Source organism: Sesamum indicum, linkage group LG11 (assembly GCF_000512975.1).
Source record: "Sesamum indicum cultivar Zhongzhi No. 13 linkage group LG11, S_indicum_v1.0, whole genome shotgun sequence".
In the NCBI taxonomy this organism is placed as follows: Eukaryota; Viridiplantae; Streptophyta; class Magnoliopsida; order Lamiales; family Pedaliaceae; genus Sesamum; species Sesamum indicum.
The window spans coordinates 11,982,564-11,995,216 of record NC_026155.1 but is presented as its reverse complement, the minus strand read 5'-3'; the positions used below and the strand labels follow the sequence as shown (position 1 = coordinate 11,995,216).

The 12,653-nt window shown below is 36.0% G+C and overlaps 2 protein-coding genes across 3 annotated transcripts in view; one reads left to right on the top strand and one right to left on the bottom strand.

Annotated features, from left to right (window-relative positions):
• The window catches only part of LOC105174217 (serine/threonine-protein kinase CTR1), a gene marked incomplete in the record, with an annotated part of 10,386 nt that extends 2,981 nt beyond the window's left edge, over nt 1-7,405 (top strand). Inside the window, 14 exon segments of the mRNA XM_020698078.1 lie at nt 1-88; nt 1,448-1,551; nt 2,021-2,229; nt 3,209-3,646; nt 3,774-3,814; nt 4,032-4,264; nt 4,363-4,447; nt 4,537-4,635; nt 5,229-5,297; nt 5,393-5,524; nt 5,857-5,951; nt 6,396-6,478; nt 6,550-6,595; nt 7,205-7,405. Of these exon segments, the coding sequence (XP_020553737.1) occupies nt 1-88; nt 1,448-1,551; nt 2,021-2,229; nt 3,209-3,646; nt 3,774-3,814; nt 4,032-4,264; nt 4,363-4,447; nt 4,537-4,635; nt 5,229-5,297; nt 5,393-5,524; nt 5,857-5,951; nt 6,396-6,478; nt 6,550-6,595; nt 7,205-7,220 (1,738 nt within the window).
• On the bottom strand, nt 7,955-10,658 carry LOC105174120 (heat stress transcription factor A-2c). Of its 2 annotated transcripts, none has more exons than XM_011096117.2 (2): nt 9,797-10,658; nt 7,955-9,168 (listed from the first exon to the last, which is right to left on the bottom strand). In XM_011096117.2, exons 1-2 carry the CDS (start codon nt 10,166-10,168, stop codon nt 8,176-8,178), a joined length of 1,365 nt encoding a protein of 454 aa, XP_011094419.1. In that variant the 5' UTR covers nt 10,169-10,658; the 3' UTR covers nt 7,955-8,175. The 2 variants fall into 2 exon arrangements, with proteins under 2 accessions (XP_011094419.1, XP_020553738.1); XM_020698079.1 differs by lacking the exon at nt 9,797-10,658 and adding an exon at nt 9,381-9,742.

Here is a 12,653-nt window from a genome sequence, read left to right as displayed (position 1 = left end):
TGAGTTAAAAGATTGCTTGGGGTCCATTGTGCTGCCAATTGGCAGTCTGTCCATCGGACTATGCAGACACCGTTCTCTGCTGTTCAAAGTATGCTTTTGTTGCCACTTTTTGCAATTATTTGTTGGTTGCACTTGTGCTTGTGTCTTGTAAACCATAACAACCTGCAATTTGCCTAGAGCTGCCTCACATACCGAAGTTGTTCTGCTTTTTCTTGCCATAAAATAGGAACGTTTACAATTTTTCTCTTGCAGAACACACTAAGACATGTTTGGTTACCTCAATCTCGTCATTACTGAAAATAAATTATGGACCCTTTCTGAATTTAACTTTTTGAGAACTACATACACCATCATTAACTACACTCCTCCACGAAACAGCCAAGTTCCGGCTTCTACTTGCAGGGCCTTCTTTTTCATGGGATCTAGGTAACATTTCAGGTGTAATTGCAGTAATATAAATGGAAATAACAGAACCCAAATATACTTGAAGTGAAAAATAAAGAAAGTTAAGCTGCCTATCCCAATGTTCATAGGAGGTTGTTGGTCTCCATTGTACCTATATACTTTTCAGTTGAAATTTGGTCAAACAAAAGAAGAATGAACCATGTAAATAACAGAACTCAAATTTTCTGATGTAAAAAAGACAAAATGGAAATTAGCTGCTAATAAAACTGGAAGCTCCAGGACACCCACGCCCAAGCTTGACAGCCAGCATTGAATCATCACTGAAGCCACTCACTAGAATCGTCTCTAGTTTTGTACCTCTTCAACCCCTGGAAAATGAAAACATTCAACCTTTTCTGAAAGGCAAGCTTGTCGTAATCATATTATTTCTTATGGATCTGAATGCCTACGGTCCTAGCTTTGTTGTGGAGTGTCTTGGAGAACTTTTGGTGGATTGTGATAAGAATGGACAGTTCATGTTCTGAGAGGAGGAGGGGACGGAGAGAGAGAGCAGGGGTGGAGGTGAAGTGGGGGACAAATGGACAAAGTTCAGAAATCCTTTCACATCTTTGTAGTTGTTAGGGATCGAGGACTGAATCATTTATGAACACCTCCATTTGTCCTTGTAATGTTTCTAAACAATAGAAAATGCCTCTTTCTGCAGTTTCATATTTTGCTTATGTTTCTAAATATTTCAGAAAAAAGAATAATCCAGTGAACCAACAGATCCTCTTTTTTATATTTCCACTTTCCTCAGCTCGTAAGAAAAAGAAAAGAAAAAAGATCAGACCAACTTGGTCACTTTGGCCTATTTTTATTGCTTTTCTTGGGCTATGACACTCTTTTTTGTTGATATTTTGCTGCTCCCGCCATGAATAGTCTTCTCCTTAACTTCAAATTATTTGCATTGTATTCTGTTGTAATATAGTTCTCTCGTTTGCTATTAGATGCACTGTTGGAGAAGTTGTTTTTGTGTGCAATTTAACATTTTATTATTTGACAGGTTTTAGCTGATATTATTGGATTACCATGTCGAATTGCAAGAGGATGTAAGTTTTGCACTAGAAATGATGCTTCATCATGCCTTGTCAGATTTGGGCTTGACAGGTATGCATTTATTAGGATGCCTCCATCCATTTATTCACTGTAGGACGAAGTATAAAAATGTACTTCTGTGGTTGAAAGATTGACAGCCGGATTCTAATGGCATATTATCTTGAATTGTGAATTTTAATAAAAACTGTGATAAATTGTCAACTAACATTGGAAGGAAATAGCCTGCCACTTTTATCAGGAATGTTATCAAGATTTAAGTGGTCAAATTACTGTTGTGATCACCATTTCAGTACATTTGCCTTACCTGTTGTTATGTGCTGGAATGGAGGAAATAACATTTTGTACTGCCTAATTTTTGTTGTTATTTCAATTATCTGAGAGATTGATCGACACTGCTTAACTTTTATGGTCCCTGTTGTTGTGCATTGTTCTTGTGTGCTGCATTCATGCTTTTGTTAATAGTAGACATAAATGTGACAACTGCTAGACTAACTTATCCATTTTGATGTTGATGTCCCAGGGAGTATCTTGTTGATTTGGTCGAGAAACCAGGATACTTAGTTGAGCCTGATTCCCTGCTCAATGGTCCTTCTACGATCTCAATTTCTTCACCTTTACGCTTGCCACGATTTAGGCAGGTGGAACCCGCAATTGATTTCAGGTTGCTGGCCAAACAGTTTTTCTCAGATTTCCGATCTCTTGATCTCGTGTTTGATGATTCCTTAGCAGGTGAGTCTATACAACTGGTTTTCTTTCAGGTTTCACACATAGCTGCGACTGACTTTAGAACGTCTCTAACCTGCTTTGAGCTATGTGGGTGGCTGAATATAAAATGGACCCACTTGATTGGTTCGAATCAGATCCAATATTGTTGTAGCACCCTCTTTGCGAGGTTTTTCATGTCATTCAAATCTTCTCCTTTGACATGTTAAACCAAATTTTTTTCTTCCAAATTAATTTAGTATTTTGATAATGGGGAACAGGGAGGGACACAGAAACAATTAAAAGAATTTTAGCTCAGTACTTCACAAATGAGTGGAATTGCTTTTTATAGTTAAAATTTTTTCTGTATGCTGAATCCTGTTCTTCCCGCAATATGACAGCTCTGGGAACCAGAATCAATTCTTTGCATCTCTTTATGATAGACTGCAGAACTTTGAAGTTGATTGTCCTAGGAGTATATGCATTTTTAAATATCAGTCCCGTACTTATGGTGAACTTTATCATGGAAAGCTTTTGGTTGCATTGTGATAGTTATGTGCAATCTATTCGGTACGGAAAAGTCTTAGTATTTACCATGAAACGAGGTACAACCCTGAGTTTCATACAGGGTAAATGCCATGATTTAACAGTTGATGTTGTTGCAACTCGTATTGGAGTCAGCAAGAGCTGACATTGGGCTAAGTTTGGCCCAGGTTGATTATATTCACAATTCTCCAAGTTTGGTTATAGAATTGTTTCATTACCAATGTTTCCTGAATGTTGAGGTTTGCGCTAGGATTGCTTGCCTTTTGCTGAGCTAACATGGATGTAAATAGTCATGCCCCCTCGCTCATTGAATTTCATCCATTGATTCATCTTGTCTGCTCTGTGGCAATGCTCCTTTTACCATATTATTTGTTGTGGTTCCATATCTCAGATTGACAGATTAATTTTTGGTTTGGTTGGACTGAACTTTGAGTTAAAATATTGTTATTGTTTGTAACAGCTGGAACTGTAATTGGTGGAGATACTGGTGACTCCATGTATCCTAAACAAGCAGAAAGGAATAGTGCAGATAGAAACAGCTCCCCGCGCAGCTCAAGCAACCGAGAGGAAATATTTAACACGCCATTTCCCACAAATTCCTGGATAAAGGTTCGTGGCAAAGAGCAATTGCTTTCGAAACAATCGAACGCTCAGGATGTTCTAAGCTCCATGAATGTTGTTGAAGGCTCAATTCCTTTGAATCTTATTCCTCCATTTGGGCATAAAGATGTTCAGCCGCTTATTCCCCCACTGGATCCTAGAGTACATACAACTAAACATATGAGGTTTGGTGAAAGAGGTCGATTAGTTCCATCTAAAACAAGTGAATTTACCTTTGAAGTCGATGATCTAAACATTCCCTGGAGTGATCTTGTTTTAAAGGAGAGAATTGGGGCAGGTATCTACTTCTCCTCGGTCTCAGTTGTTGCTTAACACCAACTGTATTGTTATTGTATTATGTTGGAGAAAGTGCAATTTCCTAGTTTTCTTAACTGTGTGCATGACAATTCTCCTTCCTTATTCAGGTTCCTTTGGAACAGTTCATCGTGCTGAGTGGAATGGTTGTGTAAGATATCTTTCCTTTTTTTCTTCAGATATGTTGCACATACTTGTTTGGCTGTAGCCTTGAATTCTCTGCCCATTCTTTTTTATGTTTCTTTGTCAATTCTAGGTCCATTATTTTTTAGATGAGGCAATGTTCCATAATATGAATATTCGGTGATTCCCCTATTTCCTTATTGGGTTTTAATCACTTAAATCTTACAAGAGCTGATACCTTTCAGGATGTTGCAGTGAAGATTCTCATGGAACAAGATTTCCATGCAGAATTTTACGAGAGGTAGGCTCAGACACTCTCTGGTCAACCTTTGTTAACCTACTTTCTTGCTTTAGTGTAACTTTCTTGCTTGGTTTAGGTGGCAATTATGAAAAGATTGCGCCATCCAAATATTGTGCTCTTTATGGGTGCTGTAACAGAACCACCAAACTTGTCCATAGTAACAGAATATTTATCTAGGTATTTTGTTAAGCCTTAACTCCAAATCTTATTTGTCTTAGTTACTCTACTGTCGATAGCTCTATTCCAACTGTCTAGAGTTCACTTTTTCATTTCAGAGGTAGTTTGTATAGACTTTTGCACAAACCTGGTGCAAGAGAGGCAATGGATGAGAGACGTCGGCTGAGCATGGCTTATGATGTGGTATATATTCCAATCTTCTTGTTCTATTTTTTGGTCTAACTCTCTCTTACTTCGACATTCTAGTTTTTTAAGTTATACTTTTTGTACAGGCAAAGGGGATGAACTATCTGCATAAACGCAACCCTCCTATTGTTCATCGAGACTTGAAATCTCCTAATCTCTTAGTTGACAGAAAGTATACTGTGAAGGTAAGAAATATGACATCTTCGGCTTGCATACTGACTGATGATGTAGACATTCATTTTGTGAAGCTGTTCTATGGTAAAGGTTGTTCATACTGGTAGGCTGGATGAGTTTTATTACACAATATTACGTGAAGCTTTCAAGTTTCCATAGCATTATGTAGAGGAAATCTGTTTTTATTGGTAGGAGAGATCATTTCATGTAGCTGAGTTTATTATTGAGATGTACATATATTTTCTGAATAATCTGTAATATAGATAGAAGTTGTATTGGTCATCATTCATTATGGACAAAATAAGCATGTTCAATCTTGTTGCTTAGAATATTAATAGATTTCTCCTTCATCTCAAAAGTTGTGAGTTACTTTCATGAAAACTCTTGAAAATGATTGGAATTTATGTTCCACATCCTATGCTCCTCCCCTGTTGCTTCATCTATTTTGGATGAGCATCCGGATCTTAATCTTACCTATTCAACAAAGGCCAGATATGTAGTTCCACTCTGGTTGTTTGTGTCCTTGTTCGTAGTGAACTTTCTATATTTACTGGCCTTCTTTCTTTTCATCTGTTAGATCCTTACTATGTAATGTCTTCATCAGGTCTGTGATTTTGGTCTTTCCCGTTTAAAAGCAAATACGTTTCTTTCATCCAAGTCTGCTGCTGGAACTGTAAGTTTAATTTCCTATATGCAATGATTTCATGTGTTAATCTTTCGATGGACTCTTCAGTGTATAAGAAGAAACTGCTTTTCCTTCCTTTGTAGCCTGAGTGGATGGCACCTGAAGTGCTTCGTGATGAACCATCAAATGAAAAATCAGACGTGTACAGTTTTGGTGTGATTTTATGGGAGCTGGTGACATTGCGGCAACCCTGGGGTAACTTGAATCCTGCACAGGTTGGTGAAGTGGCTTTGATATTCAGTGATAGAACCTTTGAACACTAGTCTTTTATTTTTTTTTATTGTAATGGCACCATTAGAAAAAGTAAGTAAGAAAGAAAGAAGCGGACATCAAAGAAGAACACCATTTTGAAAAGAACGAAAAGAGGAAAAAATTGAACAGGCTGATCCCTGTCAGTTTCTCCTGGTAATCTTTTTCCCCTTTAGGATTGCTTTTTAATTAAATACGTCTTTTTGTTTAGCAATTGCTGCAACTGTTGTGTTGTTTACTGGTATTCTCCTTGAGCTTATTACATACAGAGATTTTCTTTCATTCTTTGACATTATAGGTGGTGGCGGCTGTTGGTTTTAAGGGAAAAAGGCTTGAAATTCCACGAGATGTGAATCCACAAGTCGCAGCACTTATTGAAGCATGCTGGGCCAAGTGAGTGGTTATCTGGTTAATAATCTAAAGTTGGTTTTAGCGGGTATAGGGTAGGACTTACATGAATTTTAGTGGATTGCATGCTAATCTGAGATAATTTCCGTATCCTTATTTTGATTAGTAAATTTTTCACATGCATTTTGGTCGGAAACGTCTTTATTATATAGTTTGGCATATGACTTATGGTCCTCTTCTGCTACTCGTACCTCTTCACACATGTTCACTTCTATTTACTTTTATGGACCATCTGTTGGCTTCAGATTTTTAGCCATTAAATTTCACTTGAACTTCAGGAAATTTTCATGGAAATAATTAATTTTACACAATATGGGACTGAACAGAGTTTCTGGACTGAACCACTGACCAACTTTTAGCATTTCCATAAGTAGACCTATCGTAGAGTTGAATTTAATATTTCTTATTCACCTTAAATTAAATGTGCAGTGAACCTTGGAAACGGCCCTCCTTTTCCAGTATTATGGATACTTTGAAATCACTGATTAAGTCTCCAACACCAACTCAGCCAGGTTCTGCATAATTGCCCTTGCACACATTAACGTCGGCAGCAGGAAAGCTCATTTTTTTTTTAATGTGCCAGAGTCTGATTTAATTTCTAGGCAGGCCAGCTGCTTGGATTATGTAAGGTTTGTATATTCAGAGAACTGTTACTTGACTTGGTCTGATTACGGACCCTCAAGTATTTTATAGCATTTGAATACTATCAAAACTTTTAAGTGTATTGTTAGCATTTGAGTGTTGCCCTAAAATGATAGACTTACCTAATTTATTCTCCCTATATAGGGCTACAAACCTTGGACCATTTTTTGAAATCATCTTAAGGTTTCCCAATTATCTGAATTGTATTGCTGTCCATTTTGGCATGGTCTAGTTGTTCGATTTGTAAATCCTAAAATGCTAGGACCTGCTGTCAGGAAGGGCCTTGATACATACAAATATTTTCAGCATGTTATTTATAAAAGCATTTAGTTAATGACTGAATAAGCTGAAGGTATTTTGTTTACTCAATCGGTCTTATCGATGAAACTAGAAATGAGGGAAAAATAAATGGAAAGCAATTTGATTTCAAGAAAAGAATGAATAACTGAAAGGCAGATAGTTGCCTTCTCAGGATTTTTAATGACAAATGTAAGCCTTAAACGGTGTTCCAAATATTTTCCCAATAATAGACCCTGAGTTTACAGGAGAGACTTTACATTGATTGTGAATCTAATATTGCCCTAATGTTTTTGCAGGTGTCCATGTACATAGCAGGTCGCATGAACTTTCAAGGATACTGTATCTTTTTCTCAGTTCAAGTCATTTACAAAATTGTTGTAACTATCCAAAAGTGTCAGTGGCAAATGTAAAATATGTATTTCAATTTGTTAATGACAGATGTTTATATTAATTGTAATTAACCTTGTTCATAGGTAATCATTTTGCAGTTTCCAGAAGAAGGAAATCGTTTTGCACATCATGCATCATTTTGATTTTCTAGTGTCTGTTCAAGAGCATTTTTCTTATATTAGTTGATTTGCAAACCAGGTGTAGTGGATTATTCATCTAGGTCTATTGCTCATCTGGATTGTGACAGGGATCACGTGATGATAGCATGTTGCCCATGACGAAAAGATGAAATGGGCACGCTACAAACATTAAACAAGAGAGCCAGTGATCCGTCCCCTGGTGTAAGTATCCTGATGAAATTGGTAATGTGAGAAGGGCAACTTTTTGTGCAGGTTATTTCAGGAACCTGTTTACAACCAATTGAGCCCGCTGATCCCAGTTTACGACTATTGTTCCGTAGTAGACACATCACATGAATCACAAAATTGCAGCCATATCCTTACCTACCCAGATTCACGTAATTGGATACCATTGCCTATGCAAATGGCAGAGGGGATAACATCTCGTGATCTCAATTTTATAGATTGAGCAGCAACGCTATGTAGAGACTAAATTGCTTCAGAAAACTGGTGAATGTCACGGTTTAAAACTAGATGAAATTGAAGGCAATCAAATGAATTGGAATTGACAACGGAACTTCATAGTCAAGTCGATAATATTATCAACAGAAATATATAAGTAATACATAGTCCAGTGGACAACTCTACGGACAAAACCCTGCAATGCTATGATTCAGGAGCAGCAACGAAAAGCCCTATGCATCCATATTTCTAAACCTATCGTCTGCTTGGAGGTTCTCTTGGATCTTTAATTATAACTAAGGAGAGTCCTCATCCGTCCACCCCCCAATGCCTGAATTTCCTGCTTGCTGCAGTGAACCTATGCCACAAATATCCGACAACCCACCATTGACACCTAACTCTGGCCCGTCGTAATTGCCAAGATTACTCCAGAACTTTGTTGTAGAACTAGACATACCAGCACCAGGTCCAAAACCAGTGTTCCACACATCTTCCATAGCCATGTTTCCAGTCCATGCTATTGAGAATTCAGGAAAACTATTCTCCATCAGGAAATCCTCTGGAAAAGAGACGAAATACTCGTTTCTTGATTGTGGCTGAGGCGTTGTTGCCCTCTTTCCTGTCAGAATTGGATCAATGGACTGTGTTTGCTCCTGTGTACGAAGGAATTCATGTACCATTGCCAATTCATCTTCAACCGGAGACAGCACGTTCACTGCACCAAAAACCTGGCTGTTCCCTATATCTTGCAACGAGATGTCAGGCAACTGTTTGAGTGCAAGTGGACCAGAATCGGATATTGCAGAGGGGAAAGCAGAACTGCAGGGCTCTAGTTGGGAACTCAATGTGCTTGGTTCCTGAGTCTGATGTTTTACAAATTTCCGCATTGATCTTGGGGAAGTAATGCTCTTTTGCTCCCGTGTCTCCTGAAGCCGAGCTAGAATTGCAGGGTTCTTGAACATTTTAGCCAAGAATGAAACCATCAGCTTTTGACGTTTCTCTGCTTCCTCAAGCTTCTCCTTCACAACTTCCATACGCTGAACCGTACCACGCTGCTGCTGATGCAATTCGACCAACTCCTGCATCATGAAACTTCTCTCTTCCCTCAAACGTTCGATTTCACCTCCCAATGCAGCTTTCCCTGTCTCACTTGGTGATCCATAGGAGCTCCCAATCTGCTGAGACTGATGTGATTTGCGCCTTTGGATTTTCTTCAACAGATGCCTCTGCCCTTTTACAAATCCTTCGTTGGTGAACTCCCACTTGTCTGCATCAATTTTTCGAAATCCCTGTGTGTGTATATATACCCGAAAATCATTCATAAAAGAATCAGCTTTGAAGAAAATTACAAATAAGGATAGGGACAAATTCAATAGAAGTTGCAAGAAGGTGTTATGCAGTATAGGCAATAAGACCAGTTCAGTGTTTTCACATCAAAATGGAAGAAATAAGTTTAGATGAAAAAAGCTTACTAAATATTCCATGGAAGCTTAAACTCTACCTGTGAACGGATGCACATCCCAATCTCACCGGTCCATCGGAGGAGGTTGTAAAGAAGATTTTAGAAACTCAGCACTATTCTATAATCACTATAACAAGTCTTATACATCATCAAGATTCAAAGCAGCTCTAATACAATTTCAGGGGAGACATCTCAAACAGGAAAATCCTTCTCACTAAAGAAACAAAAAAAATTATACTCTAGTGTAATTTGTACAAATCCCCCAATCTATACAAATTACATCAGCTCATACAATTGCAAAAAGAACATACAAAAAAATGAAACGGAATCCTCAAAGGTTTACTTTACATAGTTGAAATTCTCAGAAACAAAAATAAAGAACCGAAGCAAAAGGAAAAGAATCAATATATACACAGACCAAGAGCATCCCAGGGATAACTTAAATCGATACCCACATATGTATTGAGCTGCCGAACAAAGCTTGAGAAGTTGTTGTGCTTGAAATTCCTAGGCAAAATCATCCTCGCAAACTCTACAGGATCCCACACCACGAAGCTATCACCCCTCTCTCCCCAAGAAATTATGGAATCCAATGAAGCGTCATCCACCAAATCATACGTCTTTGAGAGGAACGGTGGGATTGGGTTCTCATGCAAGAACTCCAAAGGCTTCGGCATACCCGACGGACTCTCCCCGCCTGCTGCTCGACTCACCGCAACGCCGGCTTTGAATTCAAATGAGGACGCCATCGACAAAGGCAGAGGAAAGGATTGGGGAGGTGGAAACGTCGTCGTGCCAGGTGGGTTTTGAAAGCCATCGGGATCCATGATCTTTTCTTGTACGACGGGAGGGATTAATCAGTATATACTGCTCGAAGGAAATCTCCCGGGAGATTTCGAGCTGCAGAGAGAGGAAATCCAGGTCGGTTTTTTGTAGATTTTCCGTAAGGGAGCATGAAAATCTTGTAAATGGGAAAATTGGGGTGTGAGGAGAGAGTGGGCCTGAATATATATACGTATTGCCGGCCCTGAAAATATCAAGAAAGTGGAGTAAGGCGGTGGAGGGCTGTGGTTGCCACGCAGTTTCCTCTCCATCAATTCACAGTACTGTAGTAACATTTTCCCCCAGTACTCTATAAACACTTAACTAGAGCATATATACACCTACTCTTGTTGTATGTATGTATTTATACCTACCTGTTCAATATATGTATATAATTATACGTAGAGTATACGCAGACGCAGAGAGAACAGTTGATTGCAATAAGGAAGATGAGAGTGTGTGGAGGGTAACAGTAGACAGGTGGGGGCCAGTAGGGATGAGATATTTTGGAGTTTGTGTACAGATATGTAACTGTTATTTTCGGACAGTTTGAGTTGAGTTTGAGGTTTTACTCAAACTGTAGTGGGTTTGAATTCAGGGGCGGCTACCGCGCCTGAGGGTTTCTCGCCAGTTTAGCCAATGAGAGTGCGTGATTGGGGCAATTTCGAGATTGTGAGGGGCCACCCCACCAGTGCTGCGATTGGGCAGCGGCAGACTTCCCAATTAAGTAAATGTACTGTGCTTTTGTTTCCTCTAACGGGTTTTGTACAGTGGTCAAACGCGCGTGCATGTGAACTGCTACTAAAGCGGTGAATAACATTTAGGGATAATTACATTTATATTTATTTTTTATTATTTTTTTACTCAAATTATTCTCATTTTCTTTAAATTACAAAATTATCTTTGATAACCTTTTAAATTCAAAAATATCCTTATTGATTATATTAATTTTAAATACCGAAATGTCCTCAGGGTATTTTCGTAATTATTAAAAAGTAGAAGTATCACAGTAATTTTTTTAAGATGAGTAATATGAGCCCATATATTTTTTATTATTTATACTAATTTTTAATTTAAATATAATTATTATATTAAATTTTTTTATTGAATTTTTATATAACATTGTACCTTTTAATAATTAAAATATTAAATTATTTAGTTAATATATAAATTATTCTTTAGTAAAATTATTTTATTAAAAGATTATTTATCCTCTATTTTATTTATAACTAAACTTTACTAAAATTAAAATTAAAAATAATTTATATATTTTTATAAATCATACTAGGTTTAATAAAATAAATATTTTTTTATTAAAAAAATATCTTAAATTATTAAATTATGTATTTTAAAAAAATTATCAATTCCCCAACTACACCTCCACGCCCACCCTAACCCCCGTTTTATTAAAATATTTTTTACTAAATATATAATTTATTTTATTAATTCTAATTAGATTTATATAAAATATATAAATTATTTTTAGTAAACTTAGTTAAAATAAAAATAGCGGATAACTAATCTTTTAATTTTAATAATTTTAAATAATTTACACAAGTGTGATAATGTTTTAATTTAAACTTATAATCTATTAACTAATTTTATTTATATATTCGTTGAATAATTTAATATTTAATTATTAAAAGGTGTAATTTTATATACTAATTCAATAAAAAAAAGTTAATATAATAATTTAAATTTAAATTAAAAATTAATATAAATAATAAAATATATATATGCAGTCATATTACTCATCTTCATACATATTACTTTGACTCCCCTTCAACCTTTTGATAATTACAAAAACACCCTAAGGGCATTTCTATTTTTAAAAAGTTATAACTTAGTCAATAGGGGTAATTTTGACTTTTAAAAGCCTGCCAGGAGTGGTTTGCACAAAAAAAAGAATAGGTAAACAGTGTAAATGAAATTATCCCTAACATTTATTATCACTAGGGGTGTAGGGCAAATTCGATGTTTGTGAAAAAATATTTAAAAAAATTATAAATAATTACTCTTTTTATAATTAAATTGATTATCAATCATAGATAGTGGTTTCAAAAATATAAAAACATCATAAGTCGAGAAAGTTCGTAGGTATTTAAAATAAATTTATTAAAAAAATATTGAAAATCGATATTGTTATCAAATCTTACCAATTGAATGGAATGAGTTATAGAATAAATTCGAATATTTAAAAATAAGTAATACAACAAAGTTTTTTTTTTTATAACAATATAGATAAAAATAATATTATATTATATTTAATATTAGAATTTTTATGCACAATCTATTTCTGTGCACAAATATATTATAATTATAATCATAGTATAAAAAAATTACTATTAAGTTTTTGAAAAAAAAAATATAATTAGAGTTATCTATGGTTAATAATAAGTAAATAAAGAAAAAAGAAGAAGAAGAAGTAGAGATATGGTCAAGTATAGAAATAAAAGGATTCAAGTAGTGCAAACAAGTAGCAGCTCTATG

What these genes read in the sequence shown, in the direction of transcription:
- LOC105174120 (XM_011096117.2), bottom strand. Translation starts at nt 10,168, where the DNA reads ATGGATCCCGATGGCTTTCAAAACCCACCTGGCACGACGACGTTTCCA. An exon ending in TTCGGCAGCTCAATACATAT is followed by an intron (nt 9,169 to 9,796) that starts GTGGGTATCGAT and finishes ATACACACACAG; the next exon opens with GGATTTCGAAAAATTGATGC.